The following is a 14,756-nucleotide window of genomic DNA, read 5'->3' as shown; positions in this document are numbered from 1 at the left end:
GTTCACTCCCTACCACCAAAAAAATAAATAACACCTACAGACAGCCCTGCCCACACCCTCACCAGCTGTCCTCTAACTGAACACTCTGCATCTAGTGTAATGCAACAAAAGAATCTCACCAACCCCATCCGCTTGTGTTAAGGACGTCAACTTCCCTGAGAAGCTGGACTGGTGGTAATTAAAAAACAGAAGAGAGGATAAACACCAGAGGTAGAGGAAAATCACAGATTATAAGCTTGAAGTTGACTCTGGCCAAAAGTTTGGAAGAATTATTATATTCACAGGACTGGGATAAGGAACTAATGAGGATGCAGATGAAGGTGCTCTGCAAATGAAGTGCTGGACCAAGGTGTCACTATTAAAGACCTTGCTATGAGCCCAGAGTATAGGAAGTATGTGTGGTTGGGGGTCTTAATGATTCATCACCACTTATTTAAAATATGACATCCAAATAGCTTATCTTATTCTAAAAAGAAGGACAGTTTGGGGGAAGAGCAATATTCCTAACATATCTGACTTTAAAAGGAAAGCCTGCCATGAGATTTTCCACACAATCACTGTGGATAAGATAGAGAAGGATGGGCTAGATAAGGTAGACCAGGAGCTAGCTGAACCTAAAGATCAGATTATCAGATGAATATTAACAGAGGGAAGTTTCCCACTGTGTTCTAAAGGGAATGCATTCTGGCCATGTTCAGCTCAACATTAATCTTAATGTTCTGGGGGGGGGGGGGAAGCATAGGGCAAATCATTCACATGTGCAGACATTGCAAAACTAAGAAATAAGCAAATAAACACTAAAATTAGCCATGCAACGATCAGAATAGGTTTTTTTTTTTTGAAATTTTTTTGTAGTTGTAGATGGACAGCATGCCTTTGTTTATTTTAATGTGGTGCTGAGAATTGAACCCAATACCTCACACATATTAGGCAAGTGCTCTGCCACTGAGCCCCAGCCTCAGCCCCTGATCAGAATAATTTTTATGGATGATCTGCAATGTATTCTTAATTTTCACACAGGAAAGCAGAGGTCTTACACTAGTGAACTGTGTATGTGCTTTGTTTGGCTTGCCCAATGTTAAGAAAAAAATTGACCTGACTAAAATCATGTAAAAAATTAACTGATTTCACATAAAAATTCAGATTTTGAGTGTAAAAAATCAGAAGACATGATGGCACTGGGACGGTGAACATACGCTTTAAACTGCCCCTCTTTGGGAATAAGAAGTTAGTTGGCTGTCACTTTTTAAAGAAGTAGTGCTGAGTCATTAAGATCCCCCAACACAAGCATTTCCCATACTCTGTGTTCATAAGCAAGGTCTTTCATGGTAAAACCTTGTCCACCTTCATCTGCTTCCTTCCTATCACAGTCCTGTAAATTCAGTCATTCTTCCAAATTCTTGGCTAGAGTCAACTTCAAGCCTGCAATATGTGTTTTCCTCTACCTCTGGTGTTTATCCTCTCTTCTCTTTCTTAATTACCACCAGTCCAGCTTTTCAGAGAAGTTACCTTTTCTAATACAAGCCAATGAGGTTGGTCACAAATGCTTTGTTGGTTACAAAGGCTTGGCCCTCATTTTATACGTGTGAGAATACACACATACACCACTACCCTCATTCACTTCACCTATCCAACCCTCTACTGGCATTTGAGTTGGTGATTTCTGCAGCAAGATCTTGATTCACATTATTCAACATATCCAATTGGCCATAAATTGAAATTGACCATCAAACTTCAGCTCAGTTTTCTCTCACTTTTAGTTTTCACAGGTTTTGCTCTTAAAAGATTCAATATCTCATCACAACTTAATAATGACAACCTGTGTACACAGAGCAGGATGCTCTTCCAATGTGCCATCTTATCCTTCCGTTTGTTTATCCTCCCCAAATTCCAGGAAGGTTGAGCTTATTGTATGCTGCATAAGAGAGATCAACTCTCTAACTGGAAACAAAGCCAGGATTTCAACTCAGGATTTGGGCTAAATCTTGGTCTAGCATTTCCCACCCTACCACATACCTTTCAACCCCCTGAAAACAGCTCTGATTCCAGGCTGATCCAACAGGAAGAGAGGATGAAATTCAGATTGCAAAGCAGCTGGGCTGCTCTGGAAAGAGGACGGCTTTTTAGAATCCTTGCTTTATTTCCGTTTTTAATCATCTAAAAAAAAACTGTAGTAGTGTTTCATCCAAAGACAGCTGATTCTCATTTACACTTAACCTGTGCTGAACTCACACACTAAATTTTAAAGCTCTGCTCTCAAAAATGCATTTTGTTCTTTAAGATCTCCTTGGTAACACTCCTAATTGGTATGTGGGCTACAAAAATATAAAGAAAAGGATTGGAACCAATCAGTAACTGGAGTTAGAATAAAAAATACAATTGGAAATTTAACTTGGAAAAGAACTCAAGTAAAGGTCCAGGATGACAGCTGCGTAGCAGACCCAGAGAACAACCTGATCAGAATGGAGGACTGGAAAGTCCCAAGAAAGATTAAAAAAAAAAAAGGCGAGTCTCAGTAAAATCCCTGAATGGATCAGAAGTTCTAGAGAAAAAACTGACGACACAGTCAAATAATATATAATGGAGGAAAAGCATTAGAAATTTCAGGCAAAGTCAGTGAGATACACCTGTAATTGGGAAGCTGAGGAAGATTAAAAGTTTGAGACCAGCCTAGGAAACTTAGCAAGATCCTGCCTCAAAAAAAAACATTTGAAAAGGGTCTGGGGATGTAGCTCAGTGATAAAATGCTTGCACAACATGCATGGAAGACCCTCAGTTCCATCCCCAAGAGGGAGGGAGGGAGGAAACTAACTTCAGGAAAAGCAAAAGGCTGTATTAAAAAGGTAATCATAAGGGGCTGGGGTTGTACCTCAGCAGTAGAGCACTTACCTAGCACAGGCGAGGCCCTGGGTTTGATCCTCAGCACCACATAAAAATAAATATATTAATAAATAAAAGTATTATGCCCAACTAAAAAATAAAATATTTTTTAAAAATGTAATCATAATATGTCACCTGAATTTGCCATGAACTTGATGTGTGTATGTGTGTTGCTGGGGACTGAACCCAGGGCCTTGCATATGCTAGGAAAGTGCTCTACCACTGAGCTACACCCCAGCTCCTACTGTGAACCATATTTACAGAACAATGCCACTACTGATTGAATGGCTGATTTTCAACTATACACATAGCATGATTTCAAAGCATGAATCAGTTATGTAACAGAATATAAATATGACCAAACTTGACAAAGTCAAAGGAAAGATCCTCCCTTCCCCCCAAGAAAAGGAGAAAGGAGAAAAACATGAGAGTTGAAGGGCAGGATAGAGAGAAATTAACATTCTCAACTTACAAAAAGTCATTATTGAAGGACAAGAACTAAAGGCAAAAGCATGGTATTTAAAATTAAAGGTGGGGGCTGGGGATGTGGCTCAAGTGGTAGCATGCTCGCCTGGCATGCATGCGGCCCGGGTTCGATCCTCAGCACCACATACAAACAAAGATGTTGTGTCCGCTGAAAACTAAAAAATAAATATTGAAATTCTCTCTCTCTCTCTCTCTCTCTCTCTCTCTCTTTAAAAAAAATTAAATTAAAGGTGTAGGGCTAGGAATGAATCTCAGTGGTAGTGGGATTACCTAGTATGCTCAAGGTCTTGGGATCAAAACCCAGAATTGGGAGGAAAAAAAAAAGGAAAACCATAAATTGTGATATAGTCATATCAAGAGGACAAGAATTGAGTTTAAGTGAGCTTGACTGTCATCAATCTTAGCAGAAAAACAACAAATAATACTGAAAAAGAATTGACACAGAAATAGCAGGAGGAATATTTATTAGAGACATGGAATTAATTTCCAAGATACATATTATCTTAAAAAACAAAAAGTCACAACACTTAAAAGTGATAGCTTTTAATAATGAAAAGAAACAGAAAGATCATACTTCATTATAAGTCTATATACACCATTTCATTTTGTTTTCCCATAGCTATATTATTTAATTTAACATTTTCATCTGGGTGCAATTGGTATGCACTTCTACTTCCAACTGTCAGGAGGCTGAAGCAAGAGGATCCTTTGAGCCCAGGAGTTTGACAAACCAGCATGGGCAACATGGTGAGACACCATCTTAAAAAAACAAACAATTAAAATATATTTTCAATCTAGTTGGGGGCCTAGGAAAAAAATGAAAAAAAGATCATCTGAAAAGTTTGTCTACCTAAAAGACACATCAAAATCAGCATGGGGGGCTGGGGATGTGGCTCAAGCAGTAGCGCGCTCCCTTGGCATGGGTACGGCCCGGGTTCGATCCTCAGCACCACATACAAACAAAGATGTTGTGTCTGCCGAAAACTAAAATGTAAATAAAATACTTAAAAAAAAAAGAAATCAGCATGGTACTGGTTCTGAGTAGTGGTTCTTAGTCTGTTCCCTGGACCAATAGCAGCACCTAAGAACTAGTTAGAACTATAATTTCTTGGGCTCGGCCCAGACTCCCAACTCTGAAACTCTGGGATGAGGCCCAGGAATCTGCATCTTAACAAGTCTTTCAAGGGAATATTTTTTTGTGGGGGAGAGGTAGTGCCAGGGATCAAACTCAGGACTTCAGGAATGTTAAGCACCAGGTTCTACCTCCAAGCTACACCACAAGCCTTCCAAGGTGATTCTGATGCAGACCCAGTTTCAAAACCACAAGTTTTAGTCAGGCTTGGTGGCACATGCCTGTAAATCCCAGCAGCACAGGAGGCTGAGGTAGGAGGATCAAGAGTTCAAAGTCAGCCTCAGCTAAGCAACTCACTGAGACCCTGTCTCTAAATAAAAATTTTTAAAAGGCTGGGGATGTGGCTCAGTGGTCAAGTGCCCCTGAGTTCAATCCCTAGTACTCCAAAAAACACACACACTAAAAACAAAACAAAACAAAACAAAAAACCCACAAGTCTTGAACATAACAGAACTGTTAAGGCAGTTTCTGGTGTTCTCAGCTAAGTGTTAACTACACATTAAGGCAGTCTCAGGTGAAGGCCTGAGCCTCTTCTAAGAAAATATTTATTTGAAAGGAATCTTTAGAGCTGGTTCCTAAGGGTTGGGGCTGGGGAAGGTGACCGCTGCCCTGGGTGAGTTCTAGTGGGGCCCAGCAGAAAGGCCCATCGGAAAGAGGCTCTGGGAGGTACCCAACTGCCACAGCCCATCAGCGGGCAGTGCGTGGGCTGGTGACCATTCGCCAAGCAGCTGAATGGGTTCAAAGTGCCCAGTTGTGGCTGGCTTTGCGTAAGTCATCTGCTATTATAAGGAAGCAAGAGGTACTTCACTTCTGGCCTCTGACATTAGGAATAGAGGTCTCAAATGTCCTTTGACTATTCCTGACTTAAAATAGATTGAAGCAGGAATGGCAAGCAATATTTTATATCCTATGTACACTCTGATGGGCTCCAGGGGCTTCAGGGCATATGCTTTGCCATCTTCTCTCTCCTGCTTCTGTTTGGAGGGAGTGCTAACTAAGAGGAGCGTCCTCACCTTGAGTCAGAGTTCCAGGAAAGCAGAAAACATCTCAAGACTGCCATCATTTTCCTCTCCAGAGAGAATGGCAGGCTTGGCAACCAGAAAGGCCTCAGGGTCCTTCTCAACATTCAGCTCACAAGGCAACTTACTAATCCATCAATGTTGGCTGGCAAGATGGAATTTATCCTAACCAACTTAGTATACCCAAGCACTCTGTCATCAGCAGAGGACCCAATGACACAGTGCCTAGCATCTCTTGGTAGGAACAGGTGACTTGTCATCCATGATTTATTCCTTCCTAGGTAACAAATTTCGTAAGTTTATTGTCAACTACATGAACCAGGCCTCCCTTTCTTTTCTCTAAACAGTCTTGTTAGAAATTTAGGTCCAGAAGTTGGTAAGCTTAACATCCTTAACATGAGAAATCAAGTCTGAAGTTCCAGAAACTGATGTAGAACTGGTCTCAGTACCCCCTGAACATAAAGTGAGCAATCTAAATTTTCTGTCTACTCTCTTTCTCCAAAGTGCTTATTGTACAAGTTGAAAAGCAAAATGAAAAATACAAATTAACACAGATCAGTGACAAATTTTTGAAGCCAGGCATGGTGGCATGCGCCTGTAATCTCAGCAGCTCCAGAGGCTGAAACAAGAGGATTTTGCGTTCAAAGCCAGCCTCAGCAACTTAGTGAGGCACTTACCAACTCAATAATACCTGTCTCTGAATAAAATACAAAATAGGGCTGGGGATGTGGCTTAGTTGTCAAGTGCCCGAGTTCAAGCCCCAGTACCCCAAATTAAAAAATAAAAAGTATATGTATTTTTTAAAAGAAAATACCACTAGAGTTTCCAAAGAAAGGGGTCATTCAGAGAGCTGAAGAGGACTTTATGGAGGTCATAGTTAGGTTTGGAGAGGCAGAGCACAGGGGCAAGGCATTCTAGGTTGGTAGAACAATCTGAGCAAGCAAGAGGCAAACAGAAGGGAGCCCTGTGTTGTCTCTGTGAGTAGAGGGCTCGCCCGCTAGGAATGCCTGCTGGAGAGTGACAGAAACTAGATTTGGTGCAATAGCATGGCACCCCCATGGAGGGGCTTAGTGCCATTGAAATATTGCTCCTGTATGTCCTGTGAAAGTTAGCCTTTTGTTGCTGTGACCAAAATACCTGACATGGACAACTTAGAGCAGGCAAATTTGATTTGAGCTCACTATTTCAGAGATTTAGTCCATGATAGGCCAACTCCATTACTCTAGGCCCAAGAGGAGGCAGAACATCATGGCAGAAGGGTGTGGTGGAGAAGCACTGCTCCATTGTGGTGACCAGGAAGCAGAGAGAGGGGAAGGGACTTCAGGGAAAATGAACCCCACCAGGGCATGCCCCCAGGAACCCACCTCCTCCAGCCACACCCTGTGTGCCTAGCGTTATCACCCAATCAGTCCATTCATACTGGGGTGGACTGATTACATAACCTCTGAATATTCATGCATTAACACAGGACTTCTGGCAGGGGGGACAAACCAAACAGGCCCTTTTGAGAAGGATTACTCTCCTGGCAAAAGGGATGAAGCCTGGGGAGCTACACCTGAGGAAAAAGACCTGTTTCCCCTTATTAAGGTCCTTTCTAGGTTCAATAACCAGTGGTCATTAGTCTCCCCCTCTCTGCCACACACAGACAAGAATTCAGACCACCCTCCTGCTGCCCCTGTCTCAGCCATCCTACTAAACATGGTCTGGCTACTGTACCCAGCAATGTAAGATGTCAGGGGAATCACTGAGGGGCTCTATGATGACAGCCCTGGTTAGTTTTAGGTGTCACCTTGACTGGAGTAAGAAATACCTAGAGAATTGGTAAAGCATTATTTCCAGGTGTGTCTATGTGGGTATTTTCAGGGGAGACTGGCATATCGGAGTTGGTAGACTGAGTGGGGAAGATCTGCCCTCAGGGTGGGTAGGTACCATCCAATTGGTAGGGGAGTGGGTAGAAGAAAAAAGCAGAAAAAAATTCACTCACTCTCTCTCTCCTGAGACACACTCTTTCCTCCTGCCCTTTGGACACTGGAACTCTAGACTCTCCAGCCTCTGGACTCCATGACTTACAATAGTGGCCCCCACCAGGTTCTCTTTGGCCTTAGACTGAAATTTACAGCATCAGCTTCCCCAGTTCTGAGGGTTTAGGGCTTGGACTACCTGTGTCCCAGGGTCTCCAACTTGCAGATGGCCTGTTGTGGGACTTCTCAGGCTGTATAACTGAGCAAGCCAATTCCCTTCATACATTCCTTCTCACCTACCTATCTATCGCCTATTGATTCTCTCTCTCTCTCTCTAGAGAAACATAATAAAACGACTCATTCACACAGTGAATTTTGATGGAGTCAGCCCACCTGTTTTGAATCCCAGCTGCATCACTTACCAATTTGTAATCTTATAATAATTACTTAACCTCCCAGTGCCTCAGTTTCTGCCATCTATAAAATGGCTAATCTCATAGGTTATGTAGACTACATGTACATTACATGTAGTAAGAGTTCATTAAATGTAGCTGTTATCAGTAGATATTATCCACATATTTACTATACTGGATCTAAGATTATTTTTGTGTATTATTTATTTCAACCCAGCTCACCAGTTGCTTAGAATGCCTAAACATTCTCAACTGCATCTGAATCTATATAACCAGCTGATTTTCCCACAAAATTTTGGAGCTAAAAAGAACATAGGAATTATGTAGTCCAATAACTCCTTCTTTTAAGGATGAGAAAATTAAGAACTGAAAAGATTATTTATCAAAATTTTCCTCCTTTATAACCTGCTTAAGTTCAATCTGCACCACCACTTTGATAGTTCCTTCCCCACTAACTTAATATCTGCAGCCTAAATCCATTAGGAGGACTAAAAATTCACCTGGTTTCAAATCCTCAAATGTTCCAAACTACAAGATCATTTAGTGCCTCATCCCCGATGGTACTAGGACCAAGAAATAATACAACCAACCACATACTAGCTATTCTGGCTTTTGGGTCTGTTCTGTACTCCAGGTTTGCAATTACCGTTTACAGAAGCCCATGTTTGGGTCTCCGCACAGAACCTCGACCTGGTGAGCGTGTACCGTAAGACGGAAGCAAGGCCTGTGGGAGAAGAGCTTGGCCAAGGGAGAAAATCTGATTAATAAAAAGATAAGCAGCCAAGAAATAAATTAAATGACAGCTCACAGAGAAAGCACAAAAGGCAAGAGGGGGAGAGACTTGATGCCCACATTGCAAAAGGGACAGAAATGCTTTAAGGAGAAGGATGGGGGAAGGGTAAGAAGTGATTTTCTAATATTAGACTCACCACATGCTAAATTCCCAAATCCCAGCCAAAATGAGGGCCCCTCTGCTGCCTCTGAGTCCCAGGGCAGCCTTCTGCTTGGACACACTTTTTGCATCAGGACTATGCACGGATGCCAGAGCAAATCCCATCCATCCCCACTCCTCACTGCGATGCAAAATCACTCACAGGGCTTATCTTGAAATTCCCCCTTTCATCTGTGCCTCCCACTAACTTAAAACAATGCCTTTAAAAAATACTCAAGACCCCTACAGTAAATCCACATCCCCATTATTCATAAAGCTCTTACCAGAAAGCTGTTTATCTAGAGCTCTGCGTGGTCAGTTTTAGAAAATATACCTTCATTTAAGCTTTTTTATAAAATAAATAAATAAAAGCTTCCACAATACCAGAACACTGTCAATTTGGACAGAAGTCACAGATTCCAAGACAAGCAGCCAAGGTCCTCAAGCAAAAACATGCCTTGCCTTTTCTTAATTGAAAAAGAAACAGATGGGGGAGGTGGAGGTGCATTCCCCACTATGCAATTTAATAATTGACACAACGGACTCCAACTTTGATTACATTTGTCTTTTTTTTTTTTTTTTTTGCACTGGGGATTGAACCCACTTTCTAGGCAAACTCTTTAAAACTGAGCTACATCCCCAGTCCTTCAATTAATTTTTAAATTAGTCATTTTATTTTGAACTTTATGATTATAAAAGTCATGAATGCAGACTAGGGAAAAGAAAGGAAGCACCATAAGAGGAAAACCAGGGGTCACTGCTGGAAAAGTCTTTGAATTGGTGACTTACGGTCAATAAAATCTCACATCTGGCCAAATTCCAATCCAAGTAAGAACATTCTCCCAGCCTGGTTCCCGGCGGCTCTCCAGCTGGACAGACCACTCATGCGCTGTCACTCATCACTTAATCGTCTCACTGGGCCTTTAAGACGGCCACAGGACTCCACCCCGATTCCTAAGTTTGTGGCGATTCTCTGGCAAAAGCCACCACCTTTCCTATATTATGTGGTCTGTGAGGCAGCCAGAAATGCCCTGGTCTTATGAGTACAGAGAGGTGGGGTCCCCACTGGGCTACCATGACGACGGGGCACGCACAAAGCCAAGGCTATTTTGTGAGGAGCCAACCAAGATAGGTTTGGGGAAGGGCAGCTCTTAGAAACTCAATGAAATTGGGCCACAGTGTGACTTGAAAGACTTGGAAAGTCCCCAGCCTCCCGGCCAAGGCGGAATAAGAAGGAACCTCATAACAAAAAGTGATAGTGCTTGAAGGAGACCTTGTAAGGCTGCAGGAAAAGGACAAAACACCAGCCCAGAACCCGCTGCAGTGAGCTGGCCCTCGGCAGATGAACTATGCACTCCCTCCACCAATATGTACCTATGGAGCACCTGCTGGGTCTGAGACCCTGAGCTCTGGAGAACACAACCGTGAGCCACAGAAAGAGCTACCTGGACAGAGTTCTGGGACAGACTGCTGTTGACGCGGGTATTGCAAGTTCTAGTCCATCAGAACAAAGGCACCCTTCATTCCATGCCACAATATACCACGCCAGCTACGTCCTTCAAACTTAACTGAAATATAACCTGTAACCCTGCTGCCGTGAGGTCACACTATTCTCGGTCCCGCTCTTGCGATGTGAATCAACCATCTTCAGTGGTGTGGCTGGAGCCGGTCAGTATCACTAGAATCCCACTCACAGTCAAGCTACAGCTGAAGTCACACAACCAAGCCTCAACACTGTGTAAGTACTAGTCACCAGAGGGCCTGGTTAATACGATCTTCTTCCATTACACCCCAAAGTTCCTCTAGGACAAACCTTTTGGTTTTTTGCTTTGTCTTCTTTCTCCCCCTAAGTGGAAGAGCTGCCCCTGTAGCTTAGGTACTTTGGCAAGTGACAGTACCTATGGCAGGTATAGCTCTTTTTAATGCCTTTATTTTATTTGTTTATTTTTATGTGGTGCTGAGGATCAAACCCAGTGCCTCAAGCATACTAGGCAAGCGCTCTGCTGCTGAGCCCCAGCCCCAGCCCCCAAGTGCAGCTCTTATATGCTATCTGTGTACCACGTGTAACCAGGACCAGCAGTGGCCCCAGGTAAATTCTCTCCTGTGAATGGACATGCTACTTGCTGGATGGCATGGCCCAATAATTCCCTCTTTCCACATCTTCCAGTCCCCAAAGCAACCTGAGGCCAGGATACGGCTGCAGGAAAAATGGACCTGGATGAAAGGCACAGGCAGGGGAGAAGCAGGGAGCAGCAGAGGTGTGTTAGCCTGAATCCATCCTGGGGTACCAAATCCTGACTGTGCAAAGAATAAGAAGAAAAGGATGCTGCAGACACCTGGCCAACACAGAGGACAAAACATCAGTCAGGCGTCAGTGCTGTCAGTAGAACCAGTGTTCAGACCCTGTGGCTTTATGGTAGATTTTTTTTTTAACTTGCAAGTAAATATGAAATACTTTACACAGGCACTGCAGTTAAATCACATTTGTTCGTGTGAACTTATTTTCACTGAAAGAAGTAAAATTCTATAAAATTGGGAGTGTTCCGGAAAATGCAAGACTCGAGTTCAACAATATTCACTGGCAGAAAAGGGAGAGAAAACAGCTTTGGCAGATGGCTTTAGCCAGGCCCTCTCCTGAAGAGTGTTCACACATTATTGGGGCCTGCTTGTGTGTTAATTCCCAGTTGGAATGAGAGTGGCATGTCAGTGACATACACACACCAGCAGACACACCAGCCATTCTTTGGAGGACAACTGACATAAACAGGAGTGGGAACTTTCCTTCTGGTAGCTATAAGCTAATCTTTGAAGGTCATTATGAGAATTAAGTGAGCTAATATTTATAAGCACTTAAAATAGCGATTGCTATGTAAGGTTTTTTTTGTTTATTTGTTTTGGTTCCAGGGATTAAACTCAGCAGCACTTAACCACTGAACCATGTCCCCAACCCTTTTTTATATGTTTTTTAAAGACAGAGTCTTGCTGAGTTACTTAGGGCCTCACTAAGTTGCTGAGGCTGACTCTGAACTCACGATACTCCTACCTCAGCCTCCCCAGCCTCTAGGATTACACGCCTGACATTATATGTTTTTTTTTTTTTAGTTGTAGATGGACACAATATCTTTATTTATTTATATTGATGTTGGGGATCAAACCCAGTGCCTCACGCGTGCTAGGCAAGCTCTCTGCCCCTGAGCCACAACTCCTGCCCTATGTAAGTTTTTTAAAAAGAAAAAAATAAATAAACTTTTTAAATGTTATCATTTGCTGGGGACTGAACCTAGCATGCTAGCATGCATTCTACCACTGAACTAACGCTCCCAACCCCTGCAAAACATTTTTAACCAAAATTTGTTGTGACTCCGGAAGCCCGAAGTTGATAAGGACACTCTCTATGGCTTCCTGGGGCTCCCACCCCAGAGGAAAGAAGGAGCCCAGAGCTCCAGTCACACGGGGTTATCTGGCTGGGAAGGTTTGCTGTGTCACTGTCTTCTGGGCGACAGCCTGCCTTAGGTTCTCTTAGGTTCTTTGATATTTGGGTAGCTGGTCAAGTATCCTAAACTTTATATTTAGGGCTGACTTTCATTGAATGCTCCTTGCTAGCTGGGTGTGAAGTTTAATTAGAGCTCTCTAGGCTTGTGCTGGGTGAACAGTAAAAGAAAGCTTGAGGTTAATCAAGATTACACATAATTTTAAAAACTGAACTAAAAGAAGGTAACTAGGCAAAGTAATGGATAGATTTATTTATTATTTATTGACTGTAGTAATCACTTCGTTAAGTATATCAAAACAGTAAGTTGTTGGGTATGATGGCAAAAGCCTGTAATCCCAGTGACTCAGAAGGCTGAGGCAGGAAGACTGAAAATTCAAGGATAGCCTCAGCAATTTAGCAGGACCCTATCTCAAAACTTAAAAAAAAAAAAAAAAGGATTAGGGGTGCAGTTTAGTGGCAAAACACCCTGGGTTCAATCCCTAGTACCAAAAAGAAAACAAGCAAAAAAAAAAATTATGTTGTACACCTTCAATACATACAATAAAAATAGGTTAAAAATGAGATAGGCATGGTGGTGCATGTCTGTAATCCCAGTGGCTCAGGAGGCTGAGTGAGGCAGGAGGATTACAAATTCAGAGTCAGCCTCAGCAACTCAGTGAGACCCTGTCTCTAAGTAAAATACATAAAGGACTGGGGATGTGGCCCAGGGCCCAGTGGTTAAGCACCTCAAAGTTTCAATCCTTGGTACCCCGAGAGAGAGAGAGAGAGAGAGAGAGAGAGAGAGAGAGAGAGAGAGAGAGAGAAGATATCTGAACAATAACTGGGTATTTCATTATAGTAAAGATTTGTTAATTTGAAAATTTGGAGGTATTTCTTCAAATCCTTACCTTGCGTATCTTTTATAGGTATACATTAAATATTTATGGCTGAAATGACATGATGTCTAGGATTTGCTTCAAAACCTGAGATGGGAAATAGGATACGGGAAGGTATAGATGAAACAAAGATGCTATGAGTGATCTTGTCTGCAGGTGGATGACAGTACACGGGTGCTGATGATATTATTACATCTACTTTTGTATGTATAGATTGAGCATCTCTATTCTGAAATCTGAAATCCTAAATTTCCTAAGTATCTCCTTTTGGGGACTGGCAAATTTTCAGATTTTGAAACATTTTGAATTTTGGATTTTCATATTAAAGATACTTAACAATACTCCAAGATCTAAAAAGCTTTGAAATCTGAAATACTTCTGCTCCTAAGCATTTCAGATAGGAGATACTTGAACAATATTTCAAATTTTCTATAACAAGAAAAAATTTTTGTTGTTGTTGTTTAAAGAAAAAAAAAAAGTTGGAGAGAATAATGACTAAAAAGAAAAGCCCGGTGGGGCTGGGGTTGTGACTCAGTGGCAGAACACTTGCCTAGCACATGTGAGGTGCTGGATTCAATTCTCAGCATATTAAAATAAACAAATAAAATAAAGGCAGGGTGTTCATCTACAACTACAAAAATAAAAATTAAAAATAACCGGAAAAAAAAGAGCCTGGATTTTCCAACAGGAAAATGGTCAAAACAAACAGAAGGAATCAACTTCCAACATGGACCCAACAAACCTGCTTTCAAGAACCTGGGAAATAAGGATACCCCAAGTTCATGAGACGGTGATAACTATGCAGTGAATACTAAAGGAGAGTAAGGGGAAATGTGGGTGTCGGATGAGAAGGAAAACTGACTATTCTTCCTAATCAAGAAGAACCTACTTTTCCCCAGGGTTACTGCTAATTCGAGCACATTTCCTTCTGAACATGTCCACAAAGTTACTGGGGTCTCCCCCCCAGCTCTCCCCAACAAACACACTCACACCAGACAATTTCACTCTCCTCTGCACGGATTCCAGAGAGGTATCCTGGAGACAGACATCAAAGGAATGAGAGCTGGCAGCCCACAACAGGTCACACTGTGGGGGGAGCACGAGGAACCACATGAAAAGCAGAGAATTCACAGGGTGTTTTATTATTATTATTATTATTATTATTTAAAGAGCTCGAAATGTCTCACATTTTAGTTTGAGTTTAAGGACAGCTACCTCTTGGGGAATGGCTTTGAAGTCATATAGCCCAAAGCAGCACTTAGTGGCAGGCCAGCAAGGGAAGAAAAACACTGCACCCAGCAGAAAAAGCAAGAGGGATCCATGCTAGCTTATGGGTTGGTCTCGTCACTATGGAATAACCCAAAAGATTTATGCTTGGAATAAGGGCAGGAAGGAAAGAAAAGGAACCACTGTTAGAAAGAAAGAGCAGAGCTGAGACCAGATCGAAAAGGCTACCAGGCTAGACTTGTAATTGCCCTGCAGGGCGGCAGCTGCAGTCTATAGAGGGTAAATGATAGAACCCCAGTGGAACCCTACTAATGCCCCTTTGCTTGGACGGGACCAAGT

At 42.3% G+C, this 14,756-nt stretch overlaps 1 protein-coding gene across 1 annotated transcript in view; it reads right to left on the bottom strand.

The window, feature by feature from the left end:
- The window catches only part of LOC144251702 (nucleoredoxin-like), a gene marked incomplete at its 5' end in the record, with an annotated part of 110,409 nt that extends 96,133 nt beyond the window's left edge, over positions 1 to 14,276 (bottom strand). The window contains 2 exons of the mRNA XM_077794474.1: positions 9,612 to 9,691; positions 14,096 to 14,276. Of these exons, the coding sequence (XP_077650600.1) occupies positions 9,612 to 9,691; positions 14,096 to 14,276 (261 nt within the window). The remainder of the gene's footprint in view (positions 1 to 9,611; positions 9,692 to 14,095) is intronic.
- Between the last annotated feature and the right edge of the window lie 480 nt (positions 14,277 to 14,756).

This window comes from Urocitellus parryii, unplaced genomic scaffold (genome assembly GCF_045843805.1).
Source record: "Urocitellus parryii isolate mUroPar1 unplaced genomic scaffold, mUroPar1.hap1 Scaffold_152, whole genome shotgun sequence".
Lineage (NCBI taxonomy): Eukaryota > Metazoa > Chordata > Mammalia > Rodentia > Sciuridae > Urocitellus > Urocitellus parryii.
This window is presented reverse-complemented; position numbering and strand designations above follow the sequence as displayed.